The sequence below is a fragment of the Triturus cristatus genome, chromosome 2_1 (genome assembly GCF_964204655.1).
Source record: "Triturus cristatus chromosome 2_1, aTriCri1.1, whole genome shotgun sequence".
Classification (NCBI taxonomy): domain Eukaryota; kingdom Metazoa; phylum Chordata; class Amphibia; order Caudata; family Salamandridae; genus Triturus; species Triturus cristatus.
Genome location: NC_140581.1, coordinates 821993450 through 822006048, shown reverse-complemented (window position 1 = coordinate 822006048; position 12599 = coordinate 821993450). Strand labels below are relative to the sequence as shown.

The following is a 12599-nucleotide window of genomic DNA, read 5'->3' as shown; positions in this document are numbered from 1 at the left end:
TCGTGCTCACCGTTTCTGACCCCTAAACGATAAAGTGGGACCCAATCTTGGGGACCACCTTATCTAATTGAGAACGAGCTAAACAGCCACTAGCTATACTATTTTATTCTGTGCCGTGGGTCTGCTCACATTAAAAAGACACTCTGTTGCCTCCTATCTATTTCTTCATAAAGGGCCAACATGTTTCATTGCCTAATCAATCTTATGGCAATTTCTTCAGGGCGAGGGTCAGTTGTCACCACACTGCAATAATATCATGTGTATATTTTACCACTCGACAGCCCAACATAGGCATATTGGCGACCCCCTCTCATTTAAACGTTTATATGTGTATGGTCACACTCCTTAGGCATTCCTCCTCGACTGCTTGTCAGCCGGGTATCACGGAGTGTACGGCTTTCACTCGTCACTGGAGGTGAAAGCCGTACACTCCGTGGTGTGACCTATCTTTGTCCTGAACCAGAACCAGCAAAGCAGGTGTGGACAAAGTGAAGAGCAGCCTAGATTAAGTGACATCAATGTCACGCACAAGGCAGAGAACTGTCAAAGCTTTTACTCTCCTTCCCCACAAATACAGAACCTGTGTGTTCTAGTAGGATGGCACATGTACAAATCATATCCTATAGACAACACACAGGCTAGTTCCTACAAAGATATAATGTGTTACTTGTATTCAAATCACAAATATAACCTGTATATTGTTAAAAAAAAAAAGAAAAAGTTTCAACTTTGACTCCTACAGACTACCAAGTACAGTAATTTATTCAAAAGATAGTTTTGGCTAACTTTGTCACAAGAAGTTAACTTTACTGAAGTCAACTATGACTTCAAAAGAGGTTTACATTTAGCAAAATCCATAGGTCAGAGACAAGTTAAACTATTTCAATTCATGTATTCCAATATTTTTCAAACTACAACAGCAAGTCAATTTGCTATTTGATCTTGAAGAATTGCACCCTTTACAAAAGAGTCTCTAGAACACTGACTAGCGAGAAACAAGGATGTTGACAACCACAGAAAAGACATGCAGATTAAAGTCAGTGAGTTTCCACACTGAATGTAAATTAAACTTCATCTTATAGACAGCTCGGCTGCCTAGAACTGATGTAATATAGGGAAAGCCATTTGGACTGAAAGGATTTACCTCCACTTTAATAGAAAAACCCTAATGCATTTTTGCACTTGGCCAAAAAAGGTCCAGTAGAGGGGACCGGTTACCAATGATAATCTTCCAATAATCATCTTTAATCCATGTACTGAGCATCTACGTTTACTCTACATGGCTTTCCAGGAATAACACCCGACATAGTCGCCTAAATCCACCTCCATTGTTGGCTCGATGATCATCTGGTGCAACTCATTCTGAATTATTGCAGTCAGAATTATTTGCACCTAGAAACTGTAGTTTGTCAGATCGTATACAACTGTATACAAACATACAAAAAATGTCAAATCGGCTGATATTCTAGATACAATTTTAAAACCAACTGCATCAATTTATAAAGACATACAGTGAATATGCCTTCTTTCAAACACAATCATAAAGTAGGGAGTCATGCACAACATGACACAGTTTCTACCCTAGGGCAGATATCTTCTACCCCTTTAAATTTGCCGCTCAAACCACCTGTATTAGCACATAATGGTCGCTTTCCTCACTTCAACACAAAAAAAAATGAAACACCAGGTGTTTACAATTAAATTCCAGGCATTTCTTCAAATCTAAACCAGATTAATGTCGACACCCTTAGTTTAATCTAAGTGTCACCTGCTGCCACTGAATCCAGTAAAACACCACTCAAATGTTTTTCCTTATCACTGAGAACTACCACCCTGCTCCAACCTTTCTTGTTTTTGGGCGCTGTTACAATCGGTCTGAACTGCTTGTTTGAGGACTTGTGATAAGGCCTGCCCCTCATTTCTCCTCAGATGCTGCAGCCAGCCTATTCAAGTGCATGTTAATGAATTCTCCTAGGATAGATTGATTGCACAAAACCATTACTACTGCTTCCACCTGGAGTCAAAATATCTTAATCTTTCGCTCTCCTTCCAATATCTTTCCCAGTGGGTCCAAGTTCTTATTACCACTTACTGGTCTAATCATGTTAGAATCCCTTTCTTATCTTTTCGCCACCATTGTAGGCCCTCAACCTCTGGAAACGCATGAAGGATCTGAATGGTGTAATTCCAGCATCTCAATGATGGTACATTGCAGCCTCTGGATCTTCATGCTCAATTTTGACTTAGTGGTTGACCACAATACTAGTGGCATCTCCATCATTAATGGATGTCTTGGCTAGATAAACTCATTGAATGTTTTTCCACATGCCTGAAGAGTGCTTTGTACCTTCTAATGTCCACAGAAGAGTATACTTAGATATATCTTTACAGATTACAAATCTGACAAAGAAGCTTAAGAAAATGGATACTTAGTCCTCCAACATTTCCTGTTGTAGCTTGGTAAACTCGTTTTTTTATGTGAACCTTTCAATATTGTAATTTCTTTGTAATTCCCCAAATGCATCTTCAATTTTTAAATCTGTTCATATTCACAATCAAGATTCTATTTTTTGCACAGCCCTGTTTGTGTATTTTGATTCTACACTGCATATTATGCTTAGTATTTGCTCATGGCAAAAGTTCTATAGGAGGAATATTTATGAGACAGATCACAAAGTGATCAATAACTGGCTTGGTTAATGCTTCAAAACCAATGCAGTAAGGAAAGTAGTACAAGTCATCAGCAATATTGTGGATAGGATCGTCAGTTTTATATTCGATGAAGTAAGTTTAGCTGGTGTGTCAATTGAGAAAGTAGCATTCAAAGCACCGAAACTGAATTCTTTTGCAAGAGCATTGACAGTAGCAACCTGTTCACATGAAAACTTAATTGTGAATACTGCTGGCGTAATACTGAAGGCCTTTTCCCATTGGGCTTTTATTAGTCAGGCACTCCAATAAAGCCCCCCCCCCCCCCCGAGCAAGTTCTTGTTTCGTGAAGATCCTAGGCTCCAGACTGGACCCAGAAACGTTTGCAATAGCTCGTTTGTACCAACAGGACAAGCCTCGGAAGAGAGTCAATGAGAGAGACAGAATTGTTGCGAGGGCAGAGTGACTGGAGATCAGAGTCTGATACTGGGCTGAGGGCCTGCAGGTAGGAGGAACATGATGGAGAGGTGAACCGATTAAATGTCAGGGAAGACAGCAACGCTGGACAGTAGTTGATGTCCTGTCAAAGCTTTGTTACTTTAGCAATGCGAAGGTGGACGGAAATTTAGACAAACTGGTGTATGTAGGGTTAGAAGATGAAGGTGTAGGAGTTGTGGAGTGGGGACTTTCTTCAGGAGCCAGAAGCGTGAGCGTACTGTATTAGGGGCATTGCAAATTAGGGTGGATTAATCCATTACAGGTGTTTGTGAGCCCTGAGATGGGAGTGTCTGAAGAGTATCTGTAGCGGTTTTTGTCTCGTGCCTTTATTAATTTAAGGATTGAAGGGTGAGCATTGTTTTAATCTGGGTCTTGAGTGCGGACGAGGCAGAATCACAAACTGAAAAGTGGAAGAGGGATCTTTTTTAACTGGTTGGTCATGAATACTGTGGGAGTGGATGCACAGGCATACGCGAGAGACAGAGGTGAAGAGAACTAAAGTGGGCACACCTTGAATGGGAACAGGGAAATTGTGCTGTTGCTGGATGTTAGTAATACGTCCATTGTGTGATCTTTTAATTGTAGAGAAAGCACTCAGCTGTGTTACACCCAGTGTTCCAAATTGTGCATAACTGTGTTGGAAGTTAAGGGTGTGACTCTTCTCTCAAATATTAGTCACCAAACATCAGGGGATTGGGGTGTCTAGCAAGGGCCTGTGAAAAGTACATGTGAAGAAAGTACAGAAAGTTTTGGATGACGTAGGAGAAAAGCAGTGCTTAAGAGATTAAAAGTAAAAGTGACAATGTACCCATATGCTTTCAGCAAAGACAGGTAATGTTGCCACTACAGTTTCATATGATTTTGTATGGTGGTTATTCCTTTTATGCTTGCTGACTTCACATCTAACTGTACAGCCCAGGCTTTCTCAAACAATGTTCGACTTCAAATTATCCTGTGACAACTGCCATTCCTCCGCCCCCTCATTTGTGTTGATGTATTTTCCCTTTCTCTGCTACCATTTTGTTTGCTACTATCAAGACATTAACCTCTTAATATGCCTTATATCACATGCAATAAGAACAAAACTCACCAAAACAGATCTAATAATCCATGGAGGAGCTTGTTTTCAGTTACATTCTTGTATATATTACTATACCTTGCGCTCTCTTGACAGAACTATGACCACATAGAGATGGCATGGTTCCACAGGTGCAATTTGAAAGCAATGTCTCTCTAACTGTACTAAGCCTTTAAATTATTTTGAAAATAATATTGCTCAAATATTTTCAATTAATCTCACCTTATCTCAGTTTCCTCTTTTTCCCTTGTCTGTCTGGCTGATTTCTTCTTTTCTTCCTCTCTACTGTTCCGGACTTCTCCCTGCTTTCTCTCTCCTCTGGCGCCAAACAACACCGCACGGGCTTATGAACCGTCCTGTGACCCAATGGCAGGCATCATAACCTTGGATAACTGTACAAGTCTTATGCACTGAAGATCGCAAGATTGTTTTGCGACCTACAGCACAACTGCACAAACTACAGACATTACTTGAGTTTTAGGATAATAAATACTATGGGCTACTCAGTCTCTTAAGTATCTGAAGCTACCAGGACCTGCCTGGTTTAGTAGAGGTGTAGATGAAACAGTTTGATTTACAAAACCTTTACAAGCAATTTCTAATTAAAGCAAGTAGAAATATATGCCTTCTTAAAGAACCACGTTTCAGAAAATTCTTCAAAGGTTTAGCAAGGTGAAGGGTCCCAGGATCTTTAAATGTCCACAAGGTCAATCAATACCCTGAATCGCTCCCTTCTAATGATCTTTATAGGAGCATTTTTTGGAAGGTGTGGGGAGTGGAATGGTGCATTCGCCTCCAATAGGTTACATTTCACTGAAATCCTTTGGCTGTAAACTATTTTATTGAAAATGACAGACTGTGATACCTGCTATTAAAACTGCATTTTAATTGAAACCATTGGCTAAATAATCACTGAAAAACACATTTGATTTTTGATTACACAACCCCCCCCCCCTCCCCTAAACTCCTTTTGGGATAGGTTTCCGTATACCTGAAAATCCAGTCTTTCTGCTTACCCCAATGCTTAACATAACCCTTCATCCTAACCCACATCCCAACCCAGCCTTTACCTCACCGAAACCTTGTTCCTAATCCTGATCCAGCCCTAACATTATCGAAATGTTGTTCATTACTATAAGCCATAAACTAATCTTGACCCTAGCACTCAGCTTCACTCTTACATAACCCCAGCCCCATCCCTGGTGAAGATCAAAGGTACAGGGAAACAAACAAAGCACAAGTTACTTATTTGTGTAACGATACATCTGTAAGAGACATTAGTTAGTGATAGATTCCTTACCTTAGAAAAAAATAAGAAAATAAATAAAAAATAAGAATATCCCCAGGTGTCAGACTAGATCTGGAAAGTTTCCGTCAGCAGTACCCATGTGCGTCGGTAGGCGTCGTCGTGTGGCTCCACGTACGTCGCTGAGAGGACATCGTCGGAGCTACTTAAACGCGCCCAAGCATGCTGACGTCAGTTCTGTACACGACTTTTCCGTACCAGGAACGCAGAGCCATGTCAGAGACTGACTACTGGTGCAATAGAACTAGGGCCCTGAAAGGGATGAACTGAATCCTAGAGAACAGTTCGCAGAACGGGGAGGATGGGCGGGCGGTAAGGAATCTATTACAGATATATCTTTACATAAGTAAGTAACTTGTGCATCTGAAAGAGACACGTTAGTGATAGATTCCTTACCTTGGAATACATACCCACGCAATACCAACCTCGGTGGCGGGTCTGCTAAGTGGAATCAAACCAGAAAGTCACGGAGAACCGACCAGCCAAAGAAGCAGTCTTTCCAGACTTGACTGTCAAGGCAATAGTGCTTAGTGAAAGTATGCAGCAAGGCCCACGTAGCTGCCTGACAGATATCTTGCAGAGGGACACCACGTCCTAATGCTGTAGTAGCTGCCGTCGCCCGGGTAGAATGGGCATGCAGCCCAACTGGAGGTTCCTTTTTTGCCAGAGAGTAACAGGCTTTAATGCATAAGGCAACCCATCGGGAGCTAGTGCGCTTGTGCACAGCCCGACCTTACTTGGCACCCACGTAGCCAACAAAGAGCTGGTCATCCAACTGGAACTGCTGTGTGCGGTTGAGATAGAATGAAAGCGCACGTTTTGGGTCCAGCCAGTGGAGCCTCTCTTCCTCTCTTGAAGGATGCGGAAAGAAAGTGGGCAGATTGACAGTCTGCCCGAGATGAAAGGCAGGGACTACTTTTGGTAGAAAGGAGGGACGTGGTTGAAGCATAACTCTGTCCGGATGAATCGCCAGGAAAAGAGGTTTACGTGAGACAGTCTGCCCGAGATGAAAGGCAGGGACTACTTTTGGTAGAAAGGAGGGACGTGGTTGAAGCATAACTCTGTCTGGATGAATCGCCAGGAAAAGAGATTTACATGAAAGAGCCTGAAGCTCACTCACCCGCCTGGCGGAGGTGATGGCCACCAGGAAGACAGTTTTTAAAGCTAGTAACCCCAAAGGACAGTTATGAAGAGGCTCAAAGGGAGCGCACATTAAGTATGTGAGAACCAAGTTGAAGTCCCCCTGAGGCATCACAAAAGGAATAGGAGGGAAAAGGTGAGTAACGCCTTTGAGAAATCTATTGACAACAGGGGACGACTTGAAAAGAGAGGGCTGATCAGGCAGCCTGAGAAAGGCTGAAAGAGCAGAAAGGTAGCCCTTGATAGTGCCCAGAGTAGAGCCCTGCTGGGCCAAAGAGAGAAGGAACAATAGGACCTCAGAAGGAGGGGCAGAATGGGATCTACAGCTTTCGCTGAGCACCATGCCACAAACTTGTTCCACCGACAGGCGTACACAGTTTTAGTTGAGGGACGCCTGGCTGACAGAATCACATTACAGACTTCAGGAGGCAAGTCAAATGGAATTAACTGTCGCCGCTCAATCTCCACACAAGGAGGTGGAGGCTGGACAGGTTCGGGTGGAGATCCTCCTGATGAGGCAGTCGGATTGGGGGATCCACGCTCATAGGGAGTAGCTCGGGATACCAAACCCTTCAAGCCCAGTCTGCTGCCACAAGAAGGACTTGGGCCCGGTCGCACCTGATCTTCTTCAGCACTCTGTTGTACGCCTTTCTGCCTATACCACTTCTACCCAGACTACAACTCCACTCGCGACCAAAAGCGTCTCCGAGCGAGTGCCGCCTCGGAAACTCCAACGTGCAGAACTGTTGACATTGTGCGTTCTCTTCGGTGGCGAATAGATCTAACCAAGGTTCTCCCCACTGCTGAAATAGACCTTATGCCACGTCCGTGTGTAGATGCCATTCGTGATCCAACATGCACCTGCAGCTGAGTTCGTCCGCCCTGGCATTCAGAGAACCTGCCAAGTGTTGAACCACCAAGGAAATGCCTTGACGTTCCAGCCATGTCCAGAGACGTAGAGTATCCTGACATAGGGTCCACAACTCCACTCCGCCTTGCTTGTTGCAGTACCACATGGCGGTGGTGTTGTCCGTGAACACCTGCACTACACACCCCTTGACAGAGGGAAGGAATGCTTTCAGTGCGAGTAGGATCGCCCTGAGCTCCATAACATTGATAGGGAGCTTGGACTCCGCCAGAGACCAGAGGCCTCTGATCTCCGCTTCTCCCATGTGGCTGCCCCATCCCAGGAGGGACGCATCAGTCACCACTGTGTGCTCCGGTTGGGGAAGGGAGAGGGATCTGCCGCTGACCCAACGCAGGTCCGTGAGCCACCACTGCAAGTCCTGTGCAGTGCCCTCCGAGATCTGGACTTAGTTGGACAGGTTTGCCCGATGCTGCGTCCATTGGAACTTCAGGTCCCACTGCAGAGCCCACATATGCCACCTGGCATGCTTGATCAGCAGGGTGCAGGAGGCCATGAGGCCCAGCAGTCTCAGGGTCTTCTTGACCAAAACCCAGGACCAGGGCTGAAAGATCGGAATCATAGCCCGTATGTCCCAGACTCGCTGTTCAGGAGGATAAACCCAAAACTGCGCTGTATCGAGAATCGCACCGATGAAGAGGAGCTTCTGAGAGGGAATCAGAAGAGACTTTGGCACGTTGATGGAAAACCCCAGCGAATGCAGGAGGTCGGCCGTAGTCTGGAGGTGGGAGACGACTGCCAGGGGCAAGCCTGCCTTCAACCGCCAGTCGTCGAGATAGGGGAAGACTGAAACCCTTGATCTGCGCAGATGAGCTGCGAGCACCACTATCACTTTCGTGAACACCCGAGGGGCGCTGGTAAGGCCAAAGGGGAGCACGGTGAACTTAAAGTGCTCGTGGCCTACAGTGAACTGCAGGTAAAGCCGGTGGGCGGCAGGATGGGGATATGAAAATAAGCATCGTGCAAGTCCAACGCTACCATCCAGTCTCGCGGGCCTAGGGCAGATAAGACCTGAGCAAGCGTGAGCATCTTGAAATCTCCTTCCGGAGGAAGCGACTGACGTTCGGAGGTCTAAGATAGGACGTAGGCCCTTGTCCTTCTTTGGAATCAAGAAGTAGTGGGAATAACAACCACAACCTACTTCTGGCGCCGGAACGCGTTCAATGGCCCCCATTGGCCAAGAGGGCCGCAACTTCCTGCCGGAGAAATGCCAAGTGATCCCCCGACATGTGGTGGAACTGAGGCGGCATGACTGTAGGGGTAGTATCGAAGGGGAGACCCACCTGTCTGAAGTAATGGTGCACCAGTCGGGGAGGTGATGGTGAATCCTGCCGCCCACTGGCATCTGGTGGGCCTGAAACACTGGACTAGGAAAGTTTAGAGGCAGCGGCGGCAGGGGCGGCGGTGGACTGACCCACTCGCTGGCTCCGTGAGTCACCTCGGCGGGCTCCCCGACCCCGGTTACGCTGAGACTGCAGCTGCGCAGGCCGGCGGCTCTGAAAGGAACGCATTTGGGCACCTCGGCCTTGGCCTCAAAAGGAGCGAAAAGTAGACCCCAAGGGAGCGCGTGTGGTGGCAAGACCCAAGGACTGGGCCGTAGCCCAGGAGTCTTTAAAGCATTCCGAGGTGCTATCCACTGTGTCGCCAAAGAGGCGTGTGCCATCAAAAGGCATGTCCAACAAAGTGTTCTGGGCATCCCCGGAAAAGCCAGTTGTCCTGAGCCAGGAGTGATGGCGTAGCGCCACTGTTGTGGAAATTGCCCTGCCGAGGGAGTTGGCCGTGTCAAGGCCACAACGGATTGTGAATTTTGAAGCATCCCTCCCCTCGGTAATAGCTTGGGAGAGCACTGCTCGAGCTTCCACAGGGCACTGAGGCAGCACCTGTGCTACAGCGTCCCACACAGAGTGGGAATAACGGCCCAACAGGCATGCAGTGTTTACCGCTCGCCCCCCGGAACTGGCAGAGGTGATAATCTTTTTCCCAAACTGCTCAAGTTTTTTAGATTCTTTATCCCGAGGTGTGGAAGGGAATGCACTGGGAGAGGCAGAGGCCTGGACAACCAGACTCTCAGGCGTTGGGTGTTACATGAGAAAACTGGGATCGCCCGGGGACGGGCAATGGCGGCGTGCCACACTTTTATCCACAGGAACCCCTGTGTTAGGCTTGGTCCAGGTGCTTAACAGAATGTCTGAAAGCGCGTCATTAAAGGACAGCATAAATGCAACAATATCTCAGCAGGGATTATTGAGACTACTTATAATTGTATGTACAGGACATTACAATCAACTAACAAAAGACAAGAGGCTTCAAATAATTCAATTAATGCGCCCATAGGCGTCATGTATTTTGAGAAGATCTGAAAATATACAAAATAGTTGTTAGAGCACTGTTAGGTCTAAATACCAAGGCAACCCTAAAGGAAAGTGTACAAAGTGCTCGTGACAGTGATGTGACGGCGCAAGTGACAACGTGAAAAACCACAGCAAAAGGCGCAAGAAAAATTTACAATATATATACAAGATAAAAGGTTCAAACATCAGGTTATTCAATTATTCAATTGATAGTTTTCATTATGTTAAAGAACCAAGAGGTCAAGGGGCGCCAAGGGAGTTTGAGCTGGTGGGCAGAGGTCGACGGCGTTTCGATCCTATTTAATTAGGATCATCTTCAGGACCAGGGTTGCCTATTCAAAGAGTGCTGTGTAAATAAAGGTGAGTATCAGAGCGGTTTAGAGCGCTGGCGTGGAAGAGGAATCAATGAAGACGTGAAGGCTGGCCACGAAGTGGTCGCAATTCAAGTTGAACTGTACGTCAGAGGTAAATAAGCCAAAGGGTCTCTAGAAGGCAAAAGGAAACAGGAGAGATTGCTAAATAGGTAAGCTTCTTGGCAGACTCACCTTACGATTCCCGCTGATACCCCGCGCCCGCAGAAGGGGTTGCAATTACCTTTTCCTATTTCCTTGTCCCCTCCTTTAGGCATTGTCCTGAAGCGCATCCTTGCGCCAACCATTCTGCTCCCCCGCCTCGCTACCCCAAGTGGTGAGTTTTTCGATCCACTCCGGCTGTTGCCACTTGGTATTGACTGCCTTGCTCCCCTTCCCTCCTTCCCCCCCCTACTCCCCTGGTGGTGATCCGTTTCCTTTTGCCTTCTAGAGACCCTTTGGCTTATTTACCTCTGACGTACAGTTCAACTTGAATTGCGACCACTTCGTGGCCAGCCTTCACGTCTTCATTGATTCCTCTTCCACGCCAGCGCTTCATTTCACGCGCCTCAGGTAGGCTCATGTTAGTCCTCCCTCCTGCCTCTAATTAACTTAATTTAAGCTCTGCTCTAAACCGCTCTGATACTCACCTTTATTTACACAGCACTCCTTGAATAGACGACCCTGGTCCTGAAGATGATCCTAATTACATAGGATCGAAACGCCGTCGACCTCTGCCCACCAGCTCAAACTCCCTTGGCGCCCCTTGACCTCTTGGTTCTTTAACATAATGAAAACTATCAATTGAATAACCTGATGTTTGAACCTTTTATCTTGTATATATATTGTACATTTTTCTTGCGCCTTTTGCTGTGGTTTTTCACGTTGTCACTTGCGCCGTCACTTCACTGTCACAAGCACTTTGTAAACTTTCCTTTAGGTTTGCCTTGGTATTTAGACCTAACAGTGCTCTAACAACTATTTTGTATATTTTCTGATCTTCTCAAAATACAGGACGCCTATGGGCGCATTAATTGAATTATTTGAAGCCTCTTGTCTTTTGTTCGTTGATTGTAATGTCCTGTACATACAATTATAAGTAGTCTCAATAATCCGTGCTGAGATATTGTTGCAATTATACTGTACTTACCCAGATCTCAGTTTGGTTTATGGGTTACACTCCTGTGTTTTTTTCTATTAAAGGACAGCAGCGGCTCTGTGGAGGAGGTCGCCGGCTGCAGTTCCTCAGTCAGGAGATTAGTCCTAACAGGGACGGAAGAGAACTCGAGGTTAAGAGCCACAACAGCTCTACGCAACACCACAGGAAAAGTTCCCACCTCCTCCGTGGCCACGGAAGAAGGAGACAGTGCGCCAGGGTGCAGAGAGAAATCCAGATCGTCTGGACATTCGACTTCACCTTCCCACTCCGGTTCGTCTTCACATTGGGCTGCAAGAGGGTCCTCAGACCCCTCCCAGTACTCTCCCTCGTCCACCAGTAGTTTAAGAGGCCAGTAAGGTTGAGGGGCCCGGGGAAAGGGGGTTATCTCTCCACCTGGAATAGGGATTGGAGGGTAATAAACCAACCCAGGCTCAAAATAGTCCGGACCTGGAGGCAACGGTGTCAGCCCCGGCGCCGGCCTCTGCGCCGGAGGCCGGGGCCAACGGCGTCACAGGGTATCTTGCCGGCATAACCGAGGCCAAAGCCGGTGGCACGGGGCAGAACCACCCAACGGGTCCACAGGGCCCAAAGGCGCGCTGGAGGGACCCAATAGGGCAAATAAACGGCCCATGGCCGACACGAATACCTGTATCTCCTCCGGAGTCACGTACGACCCCGGGAAAGGCAGGAAGGCCGCAGGCAATAACGCAGGCTCCACCGGAGCCGCGGGGGAGTGACTCACTGCCCCCTCCACCGTGTTCTGCGACCGGGGAGGGGTAGATGAAGAGCGACGTTGCTTGTTCGATTTTTTATGGTGCTTTGACTTACCTGTCCCCGACGTACAGTGGTGTCGGCCCCGCGACCAGTCTCTTGACCTTCCGCGTGAGCGGGATCGTTGAGCATTGTGGAACCGAATGCCGGGCCTCCAACAACTTTCGGGAACGCTCCTGCAAAGCCTTCGGCGCCATGGCCCGACAATCGGGGCACGCCTCGGGGTCGTGGGCGTTCCCTAAGCAGAAGAGACACTCATCATGTGCGTCAGCCACCGACATAAGACCCAACAGGACTTGACACTGGGCATCTCTACTGCACCAGAAGTCGAGAACTCGACAAAACAAGATAAACAAGTCTCTCGAAATAAAG

General features: G+C 47.0%; 1 protein-coding gene across 17 annotated transcripts in view; it reads right to left on the bottom strand.

Moving 5' to 3' along the window:
• Positions 1 to 12599, bottom strand: part of CDC14B (cell division cycle 14B) — a 609243-nt gene that overhangs the window by 48092 nt on the left and 548552 nt on the right. Inside the window, exon 13 of one of the 17 annotated variants that reach the window (XM_085632877.1) lies at positions 4448 to 4581. The exons of 15 other annotated variants lie outside the window; for them this stretch is intronic. In XM_085632877.1, coding sequence (XP_085489003.1) covers positions 4449 to 4581 — 133 coding nt within the window. In that variant the 3' untranslated portion in view covers position 4448. Of the gene's footprint in view, positions 1 to 4447; positions 4582 to 12599 lie in introns of those variants that run through there. One more of the 17 variants, XM_085632880.1, reaches the window with a different exon arrangement.